General features: G+C 38.5%; 2 protein-coding genes and 1 non-coding gene across 3 annotated transcripts; 1 reads left to right on the top strand and 2 right to left on the bottom strand.

Moving 5' to 3' along the window:
• The first annotated feature begins 5,026 nt into the window (after positions 1–5,026).
• LOC148297633 (small nucleolar RNA R71) lies at positions 5,027–5,133 on the top strand. The gene has a single exon (XR_015833219.1). It is a non-coding gene; the product is annotated as a small nucleolar RNA R71 (small nucleolar RNA).
• Positions 5,134–18,132: 12,999 nt separating this feature from the next.
• On the bottom strand, positions 18,133–21,832 carry LOC110764992 (uncharacterized). Its single transcript, XM_088247789.1, has 10 exons — positions 21,557–21,832; positions 21,254–21,466; positions 21,063–21,155; positions 20,861–20,983; positions 20,267–20,746; positions 19,878–20,164; positions 19,103–19,210; positions 18,943–19,012; positions 18,760–18,858; positions 18,133–18,359 (listed from the first exon to the last, which is right to left on the bottom strand). The coding sequence occupies exons 1-10, from the start codon at positions 21,755–21,757 to the stop codon at positions 18,264–18,266; spliced, it is 1,770 nt and encodes a 589-aa protein (XP_088103915.1). The 5' UTR covers positions 21,758–21,832; the 3' UTR covers positions 18,133–18,263.
• A 1,073-nt stretch (positions 21,833–22,905) lies between these two features.
• LOC148297632 (uncharacterized) lies at positions 22,906–24,921 on the bottom strand. Its single transcript, XM_088250350.1, has one exon. It carries the CDS (start codon positions 24,904–24,906, stop codon positions 22,906–22,908), a length of 2,001 nt encoding a protein of 666 aa, XP_088106476.1. The 5' UTR covers positions 24,907–24,921.
• Between the last annotated feature and the right edge of the window lie 240 nt (positions 24,922–25,161).

Raw genomic sequence — 25,161 nt, 5'->3', positions numbered from 1 at the left:
GGAGGTGCTCACTGGGGTTACCAAAAGTTAGCTTATATAAAATTTTTTTATTTTTTATTTATTTATAAAAAGGAACAGAAACTTAAAATGACTAAAATAAAAACAAAACAAGTAAAGAGAAAGGATTGAAATGCTTCCCCTTGATGCGATTAGGTCGATTGCTACCATGCACCTTCTTCTTGAACACATGGGTTGCCTCCCAAGAAGCGCCTTAGTTACTGTCTTGGCAAGATATTGTGCAATGAGCTAAGTTGATGGTACGAAGGGAAGTTGATCTACCACATGGCCAGTTTGGATGCCAGCTGAAACTCCCTCATAGAATGGCTTTAAACGTTGTCCATTTACTTTGAAAGTCGAGCCATCTTTAGGGTTTTGAATCTCCACAGCTCCATAGGGAGAAACATTGACCACGGTGAATGGGCCTTGCCATCTAGACTTCAATTTTCCTGGAAAGAGACGCAAACGTGAGTTAAACAAAAGAATTGACATACCTTTGGAGAACTCTTTCCGTTGAATGTTTCTGTCATGGTAACTCTTGGTTCGTTCTTTGTAAAGCTTTGCATTCTCATAAGACTCATGTCTAATTTCTTCCAATTCATTGAGCTGAAACTTTCTTGCATGGCCTGCCTTGTCTAGATCAAAATTCAACTTCTTGATGGCCCAAAAAGCATTGTGTTCAAGCTCCATTGGCAGGTGACAAGCTTTCCCAAACACAAGACGATAAGGGCTCATTCCAATGGGAGTCTTATATGCAGTCCTATAAGCCCATAATGCATCATTGAGCTTGGCTGCCCAATCTTTCCTTGTATTGTTCACCACCTTCTCCAGGATGTGCTTAATTTCTCTATTGCTTATTTCCACTTGACCAGAAGTTTGCGGATGATATGGTGTAGAGACTCGATGGGTGATGTTGTACTTTTTCATGAGTGCTTCGAATGGCTTGTTACAGAAGTGGCTGCCTCCATCACTAATGACAGCCCTTGGAGTACCAAACCTTGTGAAAATATTATCCTTCAAGAACTTCAGCACCACCTTATAATCATTGGTTTTGGTGGCTATGGCTTCCACCCATTTAGACACATAATCAACAGCAACAAGTATGTAAGTATAACCAAAGGAAGATGGGAATGGTCCCATGAAATCAATACCCCACACATCGAAGAGCTCCACAACAAGTATGTTATTCAATGGCATTTCATTCCTGCGACTTATGTTCCCCATCCTTTGGCACCTATCACACTTAACACAAAAATTAAACGCATCTTTGAATAGAGTGGGCCAAAAGAAACCAGATTGCAGAATTTTAAGTGCTGTTTTCTTAGCTCCAAAGTGACCTCCACAAGCCAATTCGTGGCTATGCCTAAGTATGCTTTCTTGCTCTTCTTCTGGAACACATCTTCTGATGAGTTGATCCGGGCAATGCTTGAATAAGAAAGGTTCATCCCAAACATAATGTTTCACCATGGAAAAGAACTTCTTCTTGTCCTGAGAAGTTAGATCATTTCTAAGAACACCACAAGCAAGATAATTAACAAAATCAGCATACCATGGCTCTTTGACTTGGGCAGCATATAGTTGTTCATCAGGGAAAGTCTCATTCAAGGGTAGCATAGCTGCTCCTTTTTCTTCAACCACAATTCTGCTCAAATGATCAGCTACCACATTCTCACATCCCTTCTTATCTCGAATCTCCAAATCGAATTCTTGCAGCAAGAGAATCCATCTAATCAAGCGTGGTTTGGCATCCTTCTTAGTGAGCAAGTATCTAAGAGCTGCATGGTCAGAATAAACAATTACTTTAGAACCAACAAGGTAAGAACGAAATTTTTCTAAAGCAAAAACCACAGCAAGCAACTCCTTCTCTGTTGTGGAGTAGTTGATTTGAGCATCATTCAAGGTCCGGCTAGCATAATGAATCACATGGGGCAGCTTGTTCTTCTTTTGACCTAAAACTGCACCAATAGCAAAGTCAGAGGCATCACACATTATTTCAAATGGTAAAGACCAATCCGGAGCTATGATAATAGGGGCTGAAGTTAGCTCCCTCTTCAAGGTAGTAAAAGCTTCCATGCAAGCTTCATTAAACTCAAAAACAGCATCCTTAGCAAGGAGATTACACAATGGCCTTGTAATGCTTGAGAAATTTTTGATGAACCTTCTATAGAATCCAGCATGACCTAGAAAGCTTCTAATTCCTTTAACAGAGGTAGGGGGTGGAAGATTTGAGATGAGGTCGATCTTGGCTTTATCCACTTCGATTCCCTTGCTTGAAATCACATGGCCTAGTACAATGCCTTGTCTCACCATGAAGTGACACTTCTCCCAATTCAAAATCAGATTTGTTTCCTGGCATCTTTTAAGCACTAGAGACAAGTGGTGAAGACAATTATCAAAAGAGGAACCAAAAACTGAAAAATCATCCATAAATACCTCAATGAATCGTTCCACCATATCTGAAAAGATTGACATCATGCATCTTTGGAAAGTTGCTGGGGCATTGCACAAACCGAATGGCATCCTTCTATAAGCAAACGTACCAAATGGGCATGTGAATGTGGTTTTCTCTTGGTCTTCCGGAGCAATGGGAATTTGATTATAACCTGAAAAACCATCAAGAAAACAATAGTAAGCATGGCCAGATAAACGTTCAAGCATTTGATCAATAAAAGGCAAGGGGAAATGATCTTTTCTAGTGGATGTGTTCAACTTCCTGTAATCAATGCAAACTCTCCAACCAGTGACAGTTCGTGTAGGAACTAGCTCATTCTTCTCATTCTTCACAACGGTGATTCCGGACTTCTTTGGAACAACTTGCACAGGGCTCACCCACTTAGAATCTGAAATTGGGTAGATGATTCCTACATCGAGTAGCTTTAAAACTTCAGCTCTAACCACCTCTTTCATGTTGGGATTTAGCCTCCTTTGGGCATCACGAGATGGTTTGCTGTCTTCTTCCATTAAAATCCGGTGCATGCACATGCTTGGACTAATTCCTTTGATGTCTGCTATGGTCCACCCAATGGCTGTTTTATGCTCTTTTAGAACTTTAATTAAGCTCTCTTCTTCATGTGAGGAGAGACCTGCAGCAATTATAACAGGGAGAGTTTCGTTAGCACCCAAATATGTATATTTAAGATTATTGGGAAGAGGTTTAAGTTCTAGCTTTGGTGGGATGACAATGGATGGCTCCAATTTCGTGGATGATGGTCCAAGAGGCTCGATTGGTGGCCTAAAGGATGGTGGGTATGGCGGAAACACTTCTAAGGCAGCCACCACTTCTTGGAACTCCGGTTCACAAAGATCTTCCTCTTCTTGTGTTAAGACAGCTTCTAGAGCATCATTAGACTTTCTCTGCAAAATTATGGAAGAAACCTCATGATCCACAACATCAATTGAAAAGCAAGAATCAAGAGAGATAGAAGGTTGAGATAGAGCATTAAGCATTTTAAATTCAACAGTTTCACCCAAAACAGTCATGGAGAGGGTGCTATCTTTCACTTTAATGATTGTGTCTGCAGTGGCCATGAATGGCCTGCCTAGGAGAATGGGATCAACACGATCTCCATTTGGATTGTCTTCCATGTCCATCACTACAAAATCAGCAGGGAGAATTAGTGTATTAACTTGAACTAGAATATCTTCTACAATACCTTTTGGATATTTTATAGAATGATCAGCTAGTTCAAGTCGCATTGAAGTCTTCTTCATCCCTTCTAAGCCAAGCTCTTGATAAACTGAATATGGCAAAACATTGATGCTTGCTCCCAAGTCCAACATGGCTCTTCCAACCTTCTTGCCTCCAATGTTAATGGGAATGTCAAAGCTGCCAGGATCATCTAGTTTTGGTGGAAGCTTCCTTTGCAACACAGCACTTACATTCTGGTCGAGCTTTACTCCTTCATTTGGAGCGAAATTGAGCTTGTGAGTTTTCAAGTCCTTGATGAATTTTCCATATGCAGGAATCTGTTCAATAAGATCAAGCAAAGGCAAATTGATATTAACTTTACTCAAAATCTCTTTAAAAGCCTTATCTTGCTTTGCTTTCTTAAGACGGCCTGGAAATGGAATCTGTGGAACATATGGAGCGGGTGGCAAGTATCTATCTTCTTGAAGATGTGGTGGCACAAATTTGTCATCCCTTTTATGCAATTGGAATTGATCGGATTTCTGAGAATCTGATTTGGCCTTAGGAGCAGATTGAGAAGTTTTGAGTTGTTCTCCTTCCGTGGCCATGGTCTCCTCCTCTTCATCTTCTACAATCACAACATCATTTGAAAGATTAGAATCATCTTTATTATCAATGATCTTACCTGATCTGAGCACATGAATGGCCTTGGCTTCTGGGTTCTTTGGATTGATCTCAGTTTGGCTTGGCCATTTCCCAGGCACTCTTTGAGTTATTTCAGCAGCTATTTGGCCTAATTGGACTTCCAATTTGGAGATGGCAGCTTGTGTAGTTTGCTGAAAATTGGATTGGTTGATTGCCATCTGCTTCACTATATCTTCCAATGATGATGATGATTGTTGTGGCTTTTGGAATGAAGGGGGATTTGCTTGATTCTGGGTATTTCTCCATGAAAAGTTTGGATGATTTCTCCAACCTGGATTATAACTTTGAGAGTATGGATCATTTCTTGGACCTTGGTTGTAGGAATTTACCAACTTAGCTTGTTCTTGCACAAATTCTGGATATCCAGCCCCAAGTGGACAAGCTGTGGTAGCATGGTCATGAGATTCACAAATGCTACACACTTCCTTCGGAGGGCTTCTTGAGTTTAATGCAAGAAGAGCATCTAGCTTTTGTTCCAGTTTTGAAATCTGCACACTAGAAGCATCATTAGAACCACTAATAACACGTTTACCTCTTGTATCCGTATGTTGGGTCTCCATTGCTATCTCCTCAAAGAGTTCGTACGTTTCTTCTGGAGTTTTGGTTTTAAAAGAACCACCTGCAAAATTGGTGACTATATTATGACTAGAAGGGGTTAGTCCTTTATAAAACATATGCATTTGAAGCTTCAATGGAATCCCATGATGAGGACATTGGTTGAGCAGCCCATTGAATCTCTCCCATGCTTCACAAAACGATTCATCATCTTGCTGTGCAAATAACAAGATCTTGTCCCTAAGCATGTCGGTCTTTTGCGTGGAGAAGTATTTTTCCAGGAACTTCTTTTGAATGGCAGACCATGTAGTGAGTGAACCAGGCTTCAAAGAATTCAACCAATACTTCGCCTTATCCTTTAAAGTGTATGGAAACACTCTCATTCGAAGTTGATCTTCTGTCACACCTGTCAAGGGAAAAGAACTCACAACATTAAAAATATCCTTTATATGAGTTAATGGATCTTCATTAGGTAAACCATAAAAGGAAGGAACATATTAAGATGAGAAGATTTAAGCTCATAGTTTCGAGCTACAGTGGGCAGCGAAATGCTTGAAGGAGATGCTGGAATTGTTGGGATATCAAGTTCTCCCATGAACTCAATGGCAGCCATCATTTCTTCTTCTTCTTGGTCTGAACTTGCTTCCGAATTTGAAGGTGAAGAACCAGGAAGTTCAGTGTGGAGAGCAAGACTTGTAAATGTAGCAAGAGCTTGCTCTTTTGCAGTTGACAACTCCCTTTCTAGACGATTCTGAATTTCAGAGGTCACTCGTCTGGGTTGCAATGATCGTCCTGCGTTCAAAGATCTAGAACGTTGGAACGAAGACCTCACTTGTTCAAGTAATGGCTTTTTAGACATAAACTACCTGAAACAAAAAATTAGATTAATTAGAAACACTAAAAAGAATAGGGTAACCTTGGGCACATAACCAGGGAAGAACTTTTGTTCAGTCCCCGGCAACGGCGCCAAAATTTTGTTGTTAATATTATGTTAACTCGCAATTGTACGGGGAAATTAGTAGTATAGCAAGACAAGTACGAGGTCGTACCCACGAAGACTGAGAAGTTAAAACTAGTTATGTACTTAGATTACCAAATTCAAGAAAGTAGGAGGTTATGTCTAAAACAGAATTTAAAACAAGAGTGGTTGTGATTGTTGAACAAAAGAAGCAAAATGAAATTGCGAACAAAAAACAAGTAAACAAATGTAACAAAGAGTGGTTTTAAGAGTTGGAAAACAGATTTTGAGACTAGGGCATTCGAATCACCATAACAATTCAATTCTGGGTTATAAAGATTCAAGTAACAAGTCTAATTCAGATTCAAAGATTGATTCTAGCTAAAGTATGATTAGGCCATGGTGTTTGGTCCTAACCTTGTGTTCCTAATTCCCTAATTTGATCATTTGTTGTCTAACCTAAAATTAAGCATTAGGAACCCATTAAGCATAGAAGAACATTTTAACCAACCAAGTATGTATCTAATCCCTGTTGTCGAATGTCCATACATACTCTTCCTATTCATAGTTCAATTCGAATTAAAGCATGGTGTATACTCTTAATTCAAACCAAGATAGTTAACAAACAAGTTCTAATGGTGATCAATCATTCAAACAAGCATGTTAACTTATAAGCATAATGAATAAGAACATGAATCATGAATCAAACTTGAAACTCCAAACTTATAAACCCAGAATATTCATGTTAGGTTACATCGAAGCCCTAGTTATGGATTTAGCTACTCATAATGGAAAAGAGACTTGAACAGAAATGAGAAAACATAATGAATGCAATAAGAGTAGAAAAACCCTTTTTCTGAAGTTCTTGTGGTGTCCAAGGCTTCTCCAAGTGCTTCTCCACTTCTAATGCTTCTCCAAGAGCTTCCCCACTTCTAGAAAGATGTATGAAGGATATGGAGGTGATTTGGGATGAGTTTGAGTGAGTGGTGATGGCTAAGGAAGATGAAATTCGTAGGGAAATGGAAGAGAGGTTTACTGGAGTTGTTTTGGTGATTGTTGGAGTGTTTGGGATTTTGAGAGTGTTTGAGGATGGTTGGAGTGAATTGTGGGGGTTGTGAATCTCAGGATTTGTTGTGTCTTGAATGTGGAATGGATGTGGTATTTATAGGGAGAGGGGAGTGATAAATCTGAATTCAATATGGCTAATGCATACAACACTTGCATTATAAAAGATGAATTGGTTGATGCACTTCACTAATGCATACAACACTTGTATTATAAAATCTGAATTGGTTGATGCACTTCACCAATAAATCCCACCAGCAGCCCTAGCTCATCTTCATGTCACCATGACCAAGCTTCCAACCAGCTACAATAGCTCATGCCTAGCTCACCATGACCAAGCTTCCAACCAGCTCATCCTCATGTCAGCATGACCAGCAACTTCTTGGGCTTACGAATTGGGCTAGGCTGAATCAAATGAAGACTTTAAGATGTCCATTGTGAAGTTCAGAATGTCTTCTTTCCAGCCATATATTATTTGGGCCAATCCAAGGTCGGAGGAGGAAGTTAAGGCCGAAACAAATTGCTAACTCGTTTTGCTCGCTGACAAAAATCCATCCTGAGCATGGTTCAGTGTTTGCTAGGTTACGGACTCCAGAGTTATCCAATGGGGCTGAATGTTGGATATGTTATAGTACACACCTATTGGAACAACTTTCATGAAGAATACGGCCTCATCCGAGCTGTGTAGGTTGCTGAAACAGATCTTGCAATGTGACCCACGAAACTGGACTGTAGGAAAAATGAGTTTGTCTTTAAGCTCTTCTTCCATTCATCCAAATTAGGCCTTAACATGCTTGCATTGCATGAATTATGCTCTCTTGCTCTATTGGCCTACAAAACACACAAATAGAGGCAAATAACTCAGAATTATAGGAAACTAAGCAAAGGAAGTAAGTAAATTGGGCATGTATATGTATGAAATTATGAGCTTAACAGGGCTTCACGCACAGCCTCTTGGGGCTCATCACTCGAGCTCCCAAAGATCGCAATCTTAGCTTGAGCGTAACTACTCTCGCGATCTGCTTGCTTGCGTTTACCCGGTCGGTCTAGGTCCTCCAGCTGCTTTCGCATGTCGCGAGAATACAACTCTACCATCTTTGATAGGTTTTTATTCTCGTCCCGCAATACTTCTAGCTGGTGTCGATTCACCTCCACTATCCTTGCCCTCTCCCTTTTCAAGCTTTTTATAGCACTCTGACACTCTTCAACCATACTTCGCTCCGCCGCCAACTGACCCTTTAGCACCTCTACCTCATGGGACTTCGCAAGTAGGCGATGACCCAAACTTGCCACATATGTTGTACTCTGCACGCTCAGTGCCATGGCATCACTCGTGACCCGGTTGTCATCTCTTGTCCCAAACACACGTATATCTTTAGGAGTCACCAGATTTCTGCCCACTCCAATGGCAACATCGTTGTCCAGGAGTATTGAGTCAGTTACTGTCACAGGCCCCCGTGCGGAAGCAAAGTAGGATATCCATACTGGTGCCGCTGCTTGGCCTTGTGTCTGAGTCGGTGGAGCTAGGTTGAGATCCAACGAAAAAGGGTAGGAAGAGGCCATTTGATTTCTCACTCTTTGTTCTTCTTTCTTTTCTGTTTTGTGTGTTTCTGAGTTTGTGTTTTTCACCCGTTCTTTTTACCTTTTTATAGACTTAGTCTGCTAAACCCTAGCCGCTGCGGTTCTGGGTTATGTGCGGCCCTTACGGCTTATCTCTATATATCGCCGCACCCATTTCCCAACCTCCCCTTAATTGCATTTTCACCTTTCACAACCTTCAAAGTGAAAAAGTCGTCCCGCTTCACCCAAGAGGCCAATAATTCTGGCTTGGGGGATGTGAAAGCGGCCTCTGCGCGCCGACACGTCTCTCACCTCTTTTGCCCGTGACCTCACAGGAGCCGAGACATCAGGGACCACATTCTCTCTTTTCAAAAATCCCGTCTTTGCACTCCCAATTCACGTGTCATCTTAAAAATTAAAAATTAAAAAATAATAATAAAAAAAACGTGTGGGCTTCGGATTTCATTGTGGGTCGGGTTTTCACCGTTGTTTAGGTTTCAAAGTGGGCTAACTTTCTTTTGGGTTGAGCTTTGAATTGTTTGGGTTTTGGTTTGCATAAGACTGTTTAGGGCTTTCTGTTTCGTTTCTTTTGGTTGTTTGCTTTGTAATTTTTATTTTTGTAATTATTTTATTTTATTTTAATTTTTTTGTGTTTTTTTTTGTGATTTATTGCTTTAATACCTTCATTTGTTATTTTTGACATTGCTTGTGCCTAAATTTTAAACATTGAGGACAATGTTCATTTCTAGGTTTGGGGGTATTGGAGTTTAACATGTAAATTTGGTTTTTCCTTAATTTAATTTTTTTTTTTATTTGCTTGGTTTATTTTTATTTTATTTTGTTTAAGTCTTGCTTTTATTTTTAATTTTTATTTTGAGTCTTGTTTTATTTTGATTTTATTTCACTTTCCGAACACATTTGATGAGATTGTGATAAATGTTTGCATGACTTAAATGAAAATTGAATTTTATTTATTTATTATTATTATTTTTTATTGTAAAAAAAATAAAAATAAAAAATTAATTAATTTGGCATCGTTCTAGCATGATATGTTCGAAACCTTCTTTGCACTTGCCATTTGTTTCATAATTTTCCAATTAAAGGATTTGCATGACCCAAAGAATTGTATCAAGCATAAATTAGACTTATATAACCATATAATGTGAGCTTTTGAGCCTTGTTCTTCATTTCATGAGTGTTATACATATACTCTTATTTTCTTGTCATCAAAGTTGTTGTTTGATCTCATTATTCATTGATTTGGTTGAACACTTAAAAGTCATTCATTCTATTGCAATTTGATTTCATGACATTTAAGAAATGATATTAAGGCCCTCTTTGGATCGTTTGTGCCTTTCAAGCTAACCTTATGCATGCTTAAGCATGATTTTCCATTGTTAACCATTTTGAGCTTACATGTAAACCTTTTCTTTCATTTTACCAATTATATTTCCTCACCTTAGCCCGAAAAACAAATATTTACCTTTCTAAGGAACTCATGAGCTCTAATTCGGATGTGTTTTTCATGCTAAGTTTGGGAAGGGATATTACATAAAGAAAGAAAAAAAAAAAAAAAAAAAAAGAAGAGAAATTCACACAATTGGTGAAAGAAAAGAAAAAAAAAAAAAGAAAAAAGTTGTGATTAAGTGGTGGTTGATTGAAAATTCATTTTTGGGCCTTCAAAATAAATTGGTGTTTGGAAAGGAGTGTGAATCAATGTAAATGAAGGTATAAGGAGTTTTGATCATGTAAAAGAAAAAATCTAATCGTGATGATTCGAAGTCTTGTAAACTATTATTTTATGCTCTTACATTTTGAGTTCCTTGGACTTTGTATTATCCATACCTTTCATTTCTTACTCACCTTACACCCTTGGCCCCATTACAACCTATAATAAAGACCTAAATTGATCTTAAATGTCATGTGGTTGAATTGCATGCATTTTCTTACTTTTAAGTGTTTGGCATCCTTCTTGAGATCATATTAATGCAAGTTCTTCATCTTCCTATTTTTGAGTTAAGTCCCTTATGATTTAACTCTAATCTCATGTTTATAACTGAGTGTTGCATTGTAGCCCTCTTCTGAGTGATTCATTTGTGAGAGGACAACTTTGGTGAGATTTGAAGTTGAACTTGTGCTTTGTATGATTTTTAAAATTGTGTAAAAACTAAGATTGGGGAATTTGTTGCATTTGGCTATCACACTACTACACTTTGAGCATGTTGTGTTTTGAACTTTGCCACCTTGTAAATAATATCTAAAATTGAGCTTTTATTGTTAAAACTTTTGAGTTATGTGCATGAGTCATCTCTCTTCAGAAAATGTTCGGAAAGATTGTTTTGAGTTTACTTTTTACATTTTTTTAAATTAATTTATTTATTTATTTTGGTTTTGTAATTATTTTTATTTTGGTTTTTGTGTTTATTTTATTTTGCTTAAGGACTAACAAATCTAATAAGTTTTCTAACCACCTTGTTTTGTAGAGTTAGTAAAACGTTTGTGGGTATCGTTTCTGTTAAACCCTCAGGAGACACAACTCCTCCTACTAGGGATGCCTAGAGGTTTAAAGGCTTGTTGCATACGCTCAATGCAATCGAGTTACCTACGAAAGTGGTCTAGTTAACTTCTTGTTTTGTTTTTAACTTTGTTTTGTGTTGTTTTGCTCGAGGACTAGCAAAATCTAGGTTTGGGGGTATTTGATCGGTTCATAATTGTATATCATTTTGTACCCTTCTAGCTTATGATTTGGTTATGTTATTGGGTTAAACTTGTGCTTTTAATTCATTTTCTATTTTGATAAGTCCATAATTTCATACACTTGTATGCCTTCTTTACTTAGTGATTTTGCTTAGTTTCTCTTTATTTTGAGTCACTTATCTATGTTTGTGTGTTTTGTAGGTTAAGATAGCAAGAGATAACATTTGATGCAATCCATGCATGTTAAGGGCTGATTGGCATATGAGGAATATGAGCTTAAAGACAAACACATTTTGGCTACAACCCCTTTCCAGCCCAATTTCGTAGGTCAACTTCTTGGCCTTGGATCAGCATGCTATGGGGCTCGAATGAGGTGAAGATCTTCATGAAACCTGTTCCAATGGGTGTCTACTACAACATATCCAAATTCCAGCCCAATTGGACATTTGTGGAGTGCTCAGCCCGTCCAACACCCAACCATGCTCAGGAGGATTTGCAGCTGCCAGCTTTGAGCCTTGTCTCCTCCTTTAAGCCATGTGCCTCACCCATGCTGCAACTGACTTTGGATCCAACATAATGAGTGAAGTGGGGAGGCATTCCAGCTATGAAATTCTAAAGGAGCAAGTTGGTACATGCTGGAGTTATTATAGAGAAAGCATGTGCATGCATGTAAAGCAAAGAAATGAAATGAAGTCAATTCCAGTCTCTGTTCGGCAGCCAACTTGAAAGGCTCAAAACGCATACTTCTACTGCTCCGATGGGAATACTTTCTTCATAGAGGTTGTTCCAATGGGTGTCTAGTATAACATATCCAAATTTGAGCCCCATTGGATACGTTTTGAAACCTCTGGCCTTCCTACACCAAGACTGGTTCAGAAAACTCGTTTTTCAGCAACCAAAAGGCAACCACATGGGTTGGCAGCAAAAGGCAATCACATGGGTTGGCAGCAAAGGGCAGCCACATCTGATCACCTTTGAACCCATGTGAAGAAGCTTGAGGTGCAGCAAAAGAAGTATGGGATGAGATTGATTCCAACCACACTAACATAGACAAGATGAGGTTGGAGTTATGGGTTGTATTAAAGAAGGAATGGTGGTGTTGAATTTCATCATGATGTTCCTCCCTCTTAGCCCTATAAATAGAGAAGTCTTCAAGCTTCATAAATCACACCCCAAGGGGGGGAGCTCTCAAACACTTCTCTAGAGCTCCCTTCCCTTCTCTCCCTCAAATTCTCTTAGTTTCCTTTCAAGTTGTCAATTGTTGTAATGAAATATTTGTGCTGAAATTCTCCTTAAGTTTTTCTTAGTTCCACTTTACTTTTCATTGTTATGCAAATTCTTTTCTTTAGTTTCAAGTTTGATTAGTTTCCAAGTTTCAATTATGGTTTTTGTTCTTATTCATTATGCTTATAAGTTAATATGCTAGTTTGAATGATTGATCACCATTTAGGCTTGCATGTTAGCTATCTTGGTTTGAATTAAGAGTAGACACCATGCTTTAATTCGAATTGAACTATGGATAGGAAGAGTATGTATGGACATTCGACAACAGGGATTAGATACATACTTGGTTGTTTAAAATGTTCTTCTATGCTTAATGGGTTCCTAATGCTTAATTTTAGGTTAGACAACAAATGATCAAATTAGGGAATTAGGAACACAAGGTTTTGACCAAACACCATGGCTTAATCATACTTTAGCTAGAATCAATCCGTTCATCTAATTGAACTTGGGAACTTATCTGCTTGAGTTATTTCCTTTTTTCTTGTTTTATTTATTTTCTTTTTCATTTCTGTTTTATGTAGGGGAAATGAATTGGATCATTCAATCACCAATCCTCGTGGGATCGACCTCGCACTTACATATGCTATACTACCAAACGGCTCGTGCACTTGCGAGTATCACAAGTTGAGGATGCAGCTGAATCTATTTTGGAGCAGCTGAATCGACGCAACAGCCGAAATTTTGGGCTCGATCCGAAATCAATAGGCGTAAGAAATTGGACAATTCAAGTTCAAAGGCAGTTCGTTCCTAATTGGAGTGGTTGGTGTTTTGGGTAGTTCTAGAGATTGGATTTCACTCAAACTTAACCAAATGACTCCTCCCATCATATTATGATGTTGCCCAAGTTTTGGGCTCGATCCGAAATCAATAGGTGTAAGAAATTGGACAATTCAAGTGCAAAGGCAGTTCGTTCCTAATTGGAGTGGCTGGTGTTTTGGGTAGTTCTAGGGATCGGATTTCACTCAAAACTAACCAAATGACGCCTCCCACCATATTATGATGTTGCCCAAGTTTTGGGCTCGATCCGAAATCAATAGGTGTAAGAAATTGGACAATTTATGTTCAATGGCAGTTCGTTCCAAATCGGAGTGGTTGGTGTATTCCATAGTTCTAAGGATCGGATCTCACTCAAAACTATCCAAATGACTCCTCCCACCATATTATGATGTTGCCCAAGTTTTGGGCTCGATCCGAAATCAATAGGTGTAAGAAATTGGACAATTTATGTTCAAAGGCTGTACGTTCCTAATCAGAGTGGTTGGGGTATTCAATAGTTCTAGAGATCGGATTTCACTCAAAACTATCCAAATGACTCTTCCCACCATATTATGATGTTGCTCATGTTTTGGGCTCGATCCGAAATCAATAGGTGTAAGAAATCGGACAATTCAAGTTCAAAGGCAATTCGTTCCTAATTGGAGTGGTTGGTGTTTTGGGTAGTTCTAGAGATCGGATTTCACTCAAACATAACCAAAAGACTCCTCCCACCATATTATGATGTTGCCCAAGTTTTGGGCTCGATCCGAAATCAATAGGTGTAAGAAATTGGACAATTCAAGTTCAAAGGCAGTTCGTTCCTAAATGGGGTGGTTGGTGTTTTGGGTAGTTCTAGAGATCGGATTTCACTCAAAACTAACGAAATGACTTCTCCCACCATATTATTATGTCGCCCAAGTTTTGGGCTCGATCCGAAATCAATAGGTGTAAGAAATTGGACAATATATGTTCAAAGGCAGTTCGTTCCTAATCGGAGTGGTTGGTGTATTCCATAGTTTTAGAGATCGGATTTCACTCAAAACTAACCAAATGACTCCTCCCACCATATTATGATGTTGCCCAAGTATTGGGTTCGATCCGAAATCAATAGGTGTAAGAAATTGGACAATTCAAGTTCAAAGGCAGTTCGTTCCTAATTGGAGTGGTTGGTGTTTTGGTTAGTTCTAGAGATCGGATTTCACTCAAACCTAACCAAATGACTCCTCCCACCATATTATGTTGTTGCCGAAGTTTTGGGGTCGATCCGAAATCAATAGCTGTAAGAAGTTGGACAATTCAAGTTCAAAGGCATTTCGTTCCTAGTTGGAGTGGTTGGTGTTTTGGGTAGTTCTAGAGATCGGATTTCACTCAAACTCAACCAAATGACTCCTCCCACCATATTATGATGTTGGCCAAGTTTTGGGCTCGATCCGAAATGAATTGGTGTAAGAAATTGGACAATACATGTTCAAAGGCAGTTCGTTCCTAATCGGAGTGGTTGGTGTATTCCATAGTTCTAGAGATCGGATTTCACTCAAAAGTAAGCAAATGACTCCTCCCACCATATTATGATGTTGCCCAAGTCTTGGGCTCGATCGGAAATCAATAGGTGTAAGAAATTGGACAATTCAATTTCAAAGGCAGTTCGTTCCTAATTGGAGTGGTTGGTGTTTTGGGTAGTTCCAGAGATCGGATTTCACTCAAACTGAACCAAATGACTCCCCCCACCATATTATGTTGTTGCCCAAGTTTTGGGCTCGATCCGAAATGAATTGGTGTACGAAATTTGACAATATATGTTCAAAGGCAGTTCGTTCCTAATCGGAGTGGTTGGTGTATTCCACAGTTCTGGAGGTCGGATTTCACTCAAAACTAACCAAATGACTCCTCCCACCATATTATGATGTTGCCCAAGTTTTGGGCTCGATCCGAAATCAATAGGTGTAAAAAATTGGACAATTTATGTTCAAAGGCTGTACGTTCCTAATCAGAGTGGTTGGGGTATTCCATAGTTCTAGAGATCGGATTTCACTCAAAACTATCCAAATGACTCCTCCCACCATATTATGATGTTGCTCATGTTTTGGGCTCGATCCGAAATCAATAGGTGTAAGAAATCGGACAATTCAAGTTCAAAGGCAATTCGTTCCTAATTGGAGTGGTTGGTGTTTTGGGTAGTTCTAGAGATCGGATTTCACTCAAACTTAACCAAATGACTCCTCCCACCAAATTATGATGTTGCCGAAGATTTGGGCACGATCCGAAATGAATTGGTGTAAGAAATTGGACAATTCCAGTACAAAGGCAGTTCGTTCCTAATCGGAGTGGTTGGTGTATTCCACAGTTCTGGAGGTCGGATTTCACTCAAAACTAACCAAATGACTCCTCCCACCATATTATGATGTTTCCCAAGTTTTGGGCTCGATCCGAAATCAATAGGTGTAAGAAATTGGACAATTCAAGTTCAAAGGCAGTTTTTTCCTAATTGGAGTGGTGGGTGTTTTGGGTAGTTCTAGAGATCGGATTTCACTCAAACATAACCAAATGACTCCTCCCAACATATTATGATGTTGCCCAAGTTTTCGGCTCGATCCGAAACCAATGGGTGTATGAAATTGGACAATTCAAGTTCAAAGGCAGTTCGTTCCTAATTGGAGTGGTTGGTGTTCTGGGTAGTTCTACAGATCGGATTTCGCTCAAACTTAACCAAATGACTCCTCCCACCATATTATGATGTTGCCCAAGTTTTGGGCACGATCCGAAATGAATTGGTGTAAGAAATTGGACAATTCCAGTACAAAGGCAGTTCGTTCCTAAATGGGGTGGTTGGTGTATTGGGTAGTTCTAGAGATCGGATTTCACTCAAAACTAACCAAATGACTGCTCCCACCATATTATGATGTTGCCCAAGTTTTGGGCTCGATCCGAAATCAATAGGTGTAAGAAATTGGACAATTCCAGTTCCAAGGCAGTTCGTTCCTAAATGGGGTGGTTGGTGTATTGTGTAGTTCTAGAGATCGGATTTCACTGAAAACTAACCAAATGACTGCTCCCACCATATTATGATGTTGCCCAAGTTTTGGGCTCGATCCGAAATCAATAGGTGTAAGAAATTGGACAATTCAAGTTCAAAGGCAGTTCATTCCGAATTGGAGTGGTTGGTGTTTTGGGTAGTTCTAGAGATCGGATTTCACTGAAAACTAACCAAATGACTGCTCCCACCATATTATGATGTTGCCCAAGTTTTGGGCTCGATCCGAAATCAATAGGTGTAAGAAATTGGACAATTCAAGTTCAAAGGCAGTTCGTTACTAATCGGAGTGGTTCGTGTATTCTATAGTTCTTGAGATCGGATTTCACTCAAAACAAACCAAATGACTCCTCCCACCATATTATGATGTTGCCCAAGTTTTGGGCTCGATCTGAAATCAATAGGTGTAAGAAATTGGACAATTCAAGTTCAAAGGCAGTTCGTTCCTAATTGGAGTGGTTGGTGTTTTGGGTAGTTCTAGAGGTCGGATTTCACTCAACACTAACGAAATGACTGCTCCCACCATATTATGATGTTGCCCAAGTTTTGGGCTCGATCCGAAATCAATAGGTGTAAGAAATTGGACAATTCAAGTTCAAAGGTAGTTCGTTCCTAATTGGAGTGGTTGGTGTTTTGGGTAGTTCTAGAGATCGGATTTCACTCAAAACTAACCAAATGACTCCTTCCACCATATTATGATGTTGCCCAAGTTTTGGGCTCGATCCGAAACAATAGGTGTAAGAAATTGGACAATTCAAGTTCAAAGGCAGTTCGTTCCTAATTGGAGTCGTTGGTGTTTTGGGTAGTTCTAGAGGTCGGATTTCACTCAAACTTAACCAAATGACTCCTCCCACCATATTATGCTATTTCCCAATTTTTGGGCTTGATCCGTAATCAATAGGTGTAAGAAATTGGACAATTCAAGTTGAAATGCAGTTCGTTCCTAATTGGAGTGGTTGGTGTTTTGGGTAGTTCTAGAGATCGGATTTCACTCAATCTTATCCAAATGACTCCTCCCACCATATTATGATGTTGACCAAGTTTTGGGCCCGATCGGAAATCAATAGGTGTAAGAAAGTGGACAATTTATGTTCAAAGGCAGTTCGTTCCTAATTGGAGTGGTTGGTGTATTCCATAGTTCTGGAGATCGGATTTCACTGAAAACTAACCAAATGACTCCTCCCACCATATTGTGATGTTGCCCATGTTTTGGGCTCGATCCGAAATCAATAGGTGTAAGAAATTGGACAATTCAAGTTCAAAGGCACACTATGCCAAAAAAGGGCTTTAGCAACGGATAAAATCCGTTGCCTATTACACATAAATACCGTGGTATTCAAGCCTGTTGCCTATTCCTATGTAATAGGCAACGGATATTCTCCGTCGCTGTTTATCGCTTACTACACAGGATATCTGGTGAACTCCGATGCCTAAATGATTTCCGAGTGCCAAAAAAGGGTTGACTTCCGATGCCTAAACCCGAAACAATATCAGTAGTTTCAAAATGTAGGAGGCTAAAGAGGTCTAACATCATCAGTAGTTTTAAAAGGGATGAGGCTAAAGAGGTCTAACAGCATCAGTGATATCTACTATGCTGATGCATATTATCAATTACAACATCATAGAAACAAATAATGGTGTTGTGAATTATGTTATACATCATCGCTTTTTTTATTTTGCGGACGTGAAAAGCCTCCAATAGTGCTGGTGGTTACATAAATGTTGATGCTGCCTCTCGTTTTAGGCATCAGTGATAATAGATGTCTGGTTGTTGTTATTATCTTTCAACTTCAGTTATTTCTGGAAAACTGAAGTTGTTATAAACAATAGGCCTCATTTCCAAATCATGTTGTGTTGCCATTGCTCATTAAAAAAAACAATATATCAACAGCAAAATACTTGAATGATCCATACTTGTCACATCCAAATCACAAATTTACCAGCCCTACACCACAAATTATCCATACTTGTCTATGCATAAGCAAAATACTAGCTAGAAAGACATGTAAAATGAAGGAATGTTTAGCTTAATCAAAAAGCCATTCTAGGACATGACTTGCCAATTCTTCTCGCACCTCATCCAATTCCATTTGGGTGTATGTGTCCTTCCTTCTAGCTCTATACTGGAAAAATAAAACACATAGAATGTAAACACAAAATATGAACATAAGCTTAAAAAGTGCAAGGTACTAAATTTGGATAAGATATGTTGTCACTTCAAATGAACCAATATGCAAATTTACGAAATCATATTGGTGAAGAAGAAAATCAAATTTTCAATCAATCTAATTAGATAACAAGAAGTCATTAATTGGATCCCACTTCATGTTTAAACTAGCAATTAAATGATCATGTGATGGGGTAGAGAGTTGAACAAGCACAGCTAGCATTTTTTCTCAATTGACACAGACCTAACTACCAAAAAAACAGAGGCACATTGCTGTGAAAAAAAATTACACAAGGTTCATATTAACACAGATCTAACTACCAAAAAAAACAGAAGTTGCAAATTTCCATAAGTACCTTATTTCGAAATTCAAGGGAGGAATCTTTACAAATGTCCTTCATATATCTCATCACAAAATACCCACATGACTTGCCATCGCTTTGTTTAGGAGCACCCTACATTTTTACACAACAATTCAGCATTTAGTTAGTTAGGTTCCTTAAAATTAATCTTACAATGTTTGTGAAATACAAGCATACCGAAAGCATAATCCACATTGGTAATTTACGAGGTCGTCTCCCAATTTGCGCATTGAAAGCTTTGATCCCACTTTAACAGATAAATAACACTTGTTATAGGCCGTAAGCCAAATGCAAAAAATTTACATATGAAGGAAATAACTAAGAGAGACGGACTTACTCATTTACAACAGTTTTCCATGCATCATGAGGGTGACGAGCCCCAAGAGGATCCATGACATACACATTATCCTTGTCCTCATCAATTATTGTTAGGATCCAATGTCCCCTAATGGTAATTCAAAACATATTAGTAATACTCAAACATTCCTTGTAAAAAAAAAAAAAAACCACTTTACTTACCCAGGATTATATGGAATCAAAAAGATGCTGTCAATGCTCGTTTGTTTCAAACATTTCGTAATGTATTCCGACCTCAAATTCCCATCTCTTGGATCATGTACAGTACGTGCTGGGTCCATAAATCCAATCACTTGATCCCTTTGTTGGCTTTTTACCAAGCGAAACAAATAGCTGCCAACCATTTTCCATAGTTACTAACTAAATGAGACACAAGATTAATAGCCAATATGAGAAACAGAAAATTATAAAACATCAAGTTACTATTACCTAATATAAGCAGTTATTATAGCTTGTCCTATTTCTCTCATTTCAGCGAACGCGATAACTTGTTCTTGAAAGATGTATACCATCTTTTTCACACCAAATATGTCCTCATCAATATTTGTGGAGATAGTCTGACCTTTGGACATCACTTGATGTGCGTATGCATATAAAACCTTGCAAGACTTTGGCATTGTTGGTGATATAGACTTGAATAAAGTCTTTGCTAATTTTTCCTTTGTAGTTTCCCTCTTCCTCTACAATTATTGCATAAAGCAGAAGGTTATATATATAAATATATACAATTACATACATAGTAGTTAGAATAAAACATACAAAGCTTAAAAGAAAAGAAGTTTACCACTTTATCATCAAAGACAATAAGATCTTGAGGCCAAGCTACTTGCGACCCAATGGCATCCCCAACCGTTTCTAACACTCCTTTCACAGGGATTGGTAGTGGAGAATCTCCCTGTAGTGCACAATTCACAGCTACTCTTATGTTCCCCTCGCCCAAAGGAACATTATGAACCAGCTGGTTTGGCACATTAATCTCAACTATTGTGCCACTTGCAACAAGGTTTGCCTTTACGCCGAAAGCCATTTTGCATTCTTTCCCCTAATATGCATATAAAAGACAAGTCACAAATATAATACAAGGGATTTTGTGTGTACATATTTAGAGCAAGTAACAAACAAGTAAATGAAAAATCAGCATTACCTTCATAAACTCACTTTCAGTTTGCTCCACCACATCCTCACAACCTTCTTCACCACAAATTTCTTTTTCACCCTCCTCAAGTTTTCTCTCTATGTTTGTTGATGCTTTCTCGGATAAGATGGGAGATGGATGTATATTTGGGGATTGGAGAGATGTGTTATTAGGAACTTGAGTGTTAATCACCACCTTTAGCATCTCGATTTGGTTTTGAAGAGCTTGTTGCGCAGCTTCATGCCTTTTTTGTTGTTCTTCCATCATCTTTCTTGTCTCCATTATAAAAGAATCTCGTTGTTCCAGCATTACCTTCGAGACACACTCCCTCTTCTTCCTAGGAACTTTGAAATATGAACTTGGCTTCACATTACCTCCCACACCCCTGACCCTTCCAGCATGTTCAGGGGTCCCTAAAGCCATTGACAAAACATCATTACTCCCATATATGGTTAAAGTGCCTTCTTCTTTCTCTTTCATCAAGTTATCCTGAAACCATTATCAACAAAAAGAAGGTGATCACAATCAACATCATAGATATGTTTTTGTAATTTTTATTGTCAACAAAAGATACCATAAATTAACCAATGAATTAGTACTTACAATCTTTTCAGCCATTAAAGCTACCTCCTTATCAACTATCTCCCCATTTTTATCTTTACGTGCATACTTCCATAAAAGAGCTCTGTCAATTTCCTCACCCTTCTCCACTACATTCTGCTCATACTATTTAAGATTGATCAAAGTTAGCATAGGGCAATACACAAATAAGAGTCCAAAAAACAGTTTCTTCTCTTACACTTACCAAGTCTTCGGCCACTCCAACATACCCTTTACGACCTGATTTGTGATGATATTTACATTTACTTTGCCTTTCCTTTTGGGCTTCATGGATTTCCTACATTATAAGTATAAGACCAGAAGTTTATATGTCATATTTATCCAAAAAAAATCATTGTTTTAAATGAAAAACAGCAAGTTTGTATGTCAGCATACCTGCCATTCAGTACTTAATCTTGAGGTTACAAAAGTTTGCCAATCCGATAACTCAATGAAGTCATACATGTCAGGAGGCTGCTTCAATGCTTGTTGGTCATTTCTATATGGTAGTATGTGGTACCTCGTTAAGTTAGACTTGAATTGCCTCCACTTGTTACAAGCTGATTGCAATATCCCCGTTTTGCTTTCGGGTGGCAATTCAAATACTGCCTGCATAAAATAAATAAAGATGTTCAGTTTAGTCAAATTATAATAGAAAACTAAAAAAAATCTGTAAAAGCATCAACTAATTAGTATTACCGTAATTTCTGTCCACACTTTCTCTTTCAATTGGTCATCCACATCACTCCAAGAATTGATGGTAATGGGGATAAAGGTTCGAGCTACTACACCTGTGTATGAAGCCAATTGTTTACCCGCCTGACCACTTGCTTCTCCTTTGGAGTTAAACAGAACTTTTATCATTTTCCCTTTACGTTTCTTTATTTGAATTTGATTCATTTCTGTTGGACCACGCTTCCTTTTACCTTCACTATTTGATGTACTAGTTGTTTGTGATGTACTCCCTTCATTTGATTCAGCCATATCTGCATAAAAGAAGAACATTAGAATATGCATATAACAAAATAAATTATGTAAATTGACAATACACACAAAAGATAATACACATAATAGAGTTAATGAAAATTCTCACATAAAAAACCAACATCTATGCTTGTTTTTTTCTATTAGTGACCCATATCCCCTCGCAATCTGTTCGCATATACTTCGCCTCACCCTCACCAATATCATATTTAAATTCTTCTACTGCTGGTAGTCCATTAGTAAAGGATTGGTGCTCAAGTACGGCATCCTCTAACTCATCACCATGAATATAAACTCTATTCGGCATTGGAAGTACAATTGACCAACCATAAGTTTCATGGTCATCAACGTAAAATACTTGCCTCACTTGAGTGGCCATAACAAATTCATCCTTTCGATAACCTCTCCGATTAAGGTTCACCATAGTCAACCCACTATCCTCGGCATATTTGACACCTTTCTCATTCTCTACCCATGCACACTTAAATAAAGGAACTTGAAACTGATTATAATTAAGCTCCCATATTTCTTCGATAACCCCATAGAATATCATGTTTGAAACAACTGGATTTTTATCCTTTGCACTTGAAACTTGCATTGTACTTGCCACTAAGCAAACCCCACTATTTTGGACAGCACGTTCATTGTCACGTGCCTTTGTGTGGTAGCGGTACCCATCTATGGCATAACCGTTATATTTCAAAACTCCCTTACGTGGTCCATGAGCTAGCCACTTAACAATGTTTGTCACTCCATTCAAATTCATATTTAATTGACCACCAACCTGAAATTATAAAAGATAATTAAAATCTGTTTGAGGTACCAATCCTTCGTTACTTTAGTAAAATGAACACTACTAACCCGGTTATGAAACCAGTCAATAAACCTTCGGTTGTGCATGTCTTGTATCCATTTTTCGTCTTTTGCTTTCCTTGGATTACTCTCCTTCAAATGGTCTTTATGTTCACTATAAAAATTACAGTGCACATAGAAGCATCTAATGTTAAAGTTTGACTTATCCATAAAATGAACCTAAGAAAACAGAATAATTGGATTAGGATAACTTACTTAATGTAAGGATCAACTTCAGCTGTATTATCCAAGACAGTTCGATGTGCTTGGTCCAATTTTTCGCGGGGCACAGATTCTATAGATGGACATGATAAAGATGTACTAGTATTTGCTAAATGCAAGCGTGATGTAGGAACCCCAATTGCACTTAAATCAGCCATGAACTCTGAACAAAACTCCACAGATTCTTCCACAAGAATGCGTTCAACGATACAACCTTCCGGATACACACGACTATGTACATAACCCTTTAATACCTTCATGTACCTTTCAAAAGGGTACATCCATCTATAAAAAACTGGTCCACACAAACGAACCTCTCTAATAAGATGCACCGTTAGATGGACCATAACATCAAAGAACGATGGAGGAAAGAATTGTTCCAGCAAACACAATGTAGCCACAAGGTCCGATTGTATCTTATCTAGCTTAGGTACATCCACCACTTTCTTACATAAATCATTGAAGAAGAAGCAAAACCTCGTTATTGCATATCTAACATGCTTGGGCAGCACACCACGTATTACAACCGGTAGCAATTGTTGCATCAATACGTGGCAGTCATGTGACTTAAGACCAACAAGTTTCAACTCTTTCATGCATACAAGGTTTCTTATGTTCGAAGAGTAACCTTCAGGCACTTTTACACTCATCAATGCCTTGCACATAGATATTTTCTCCTTTTTATTCAATGTACACATTGCTGGAGGTAAAAAAGTTCTCTTCTCGCCAACTTGTGGTGCCAAACTAGTTCTTACCCCCAATTTAACGAGATCTTTACGAGCTGCCACCCCATCTTTTGTTTTCCCGGGAATGTTCAACAATGTACCGAAAATACTCTCGCATACATTCTTCTCGATGTGCATAACATCGAGGCAATGTCGAACATACAGCGATTTCCAATAAGGAAGGTCAAAGAAAATTGATCTCTTCTTATAACACTTAGTACAACCATCATCTTTCCGCTTCCCAATTCTCTTCCCCCACTCATAGTTTATGGCCTCAACTTCTTTCCATACTTGTTCCCCGGTTAAAGGTTTTGGTGCTGGGTCAAGTTCTTCCTTACCATTAAAATCTTCACTTAATTTTCTATAAGGATGATAACGAGATAAGAATCTTCGGTGTCCGGTGAAGGCCATTTTATTTCCATGTTCCAACCTTTCCGCATATGTCTTCTCACCGCAAATTGGACATGCATAATATCCTTTCGTAGTGCACCCGGACAGATTACCATAAGCTGGAAAATCATTGATTGTCCACAAAAGTACAGATCTTAAGGTGAAGGACTGTTGTCGGAAAACATCATAGACTCCCTCCACTCCATCCCACAATGTTCTTAAATCCTCAACCAATGGTTCCAAGTACACATCTATATCATTGCCAGGTTGTCTAGGGCCAGAAATCAATAACGTTAAAATCATAAACTTCCTCTTCATGCACAGCTCCGGAGGAAGGTTATATGTGACCAAAATTACTAGCCAGCAACTATATCTACTATTAAGAGAACTATGTGGGTTTATCCCATCCGATGAAAGGGCTAACCTAAGGTTTCTAGGCTCACTTGCAAAATCTGGCCACATATGATCAACCATTTTCCACGATGGTGAATCAGCTGGATGACGCAATCGACCATCTTTTATTCGACTTTCATCATGCCAAGTTAAACTTTTAGAAGTTTCAAATGACTTAAACATTCTTTTGAACCTTGGGATAGGAGGAAAGTACCATAAAACCTTCGCTGGGACCCCTTTCTTCTCCACATTCTTCTTTGTCACCTTCCATCGTGAGAGGCCACATTTAGGGCAGGTTGTCAAATCGTGATACTTATTCCTATATAAAATGCAATCATTATAGCATGCATGTATCTTCTCATACTTCAATCCCAAGGCATTCAATGTCTTCTTTGCCTCATACATACATGATGGTAGCTCTTGACCAATTGGAAGCAAATCTCCAACTTCAATAAGCATATCGGAGAAACAATTGTCGGTCATGCCATGCCTTGCTTTAAGATTGTACAACTTAACCAATCCCGACAACTTGGTGTGCTTATGACACCCAGGATAAAGAGGTTTTTCTGCTTCTTCCACAAACTTCCTAAATTCATCCGGGTTTTCACTAAAGTATTCATGTGCACCTTCGCACATATCAATTGTCTCATCCACTACATCACGTTCAAGATATGGTTCTTGATTTACACTTTCACTTCCATTTGATTCAATAGGTTGCCCATGCCATATCCAATCCTT

The sequence above is a fragment of the Prunus avium genome, chromosome 1 (assembly GCF_965620075.1).
Source record: "Prunus avium chromosome 1, drPruAviu1.hap1.1, whole genome shotgun sequence".
In the NCBI taxonomy this organism is placed as follows: Eukaryota; Viridiplantae; Streptophyta; class Magnoliopsida; order Rosales; family Rosaceae; genus Prunus; species Prunus avium.
This window is presented reverse-complemented; position numbering and strand designations above follow the sequence as displayed.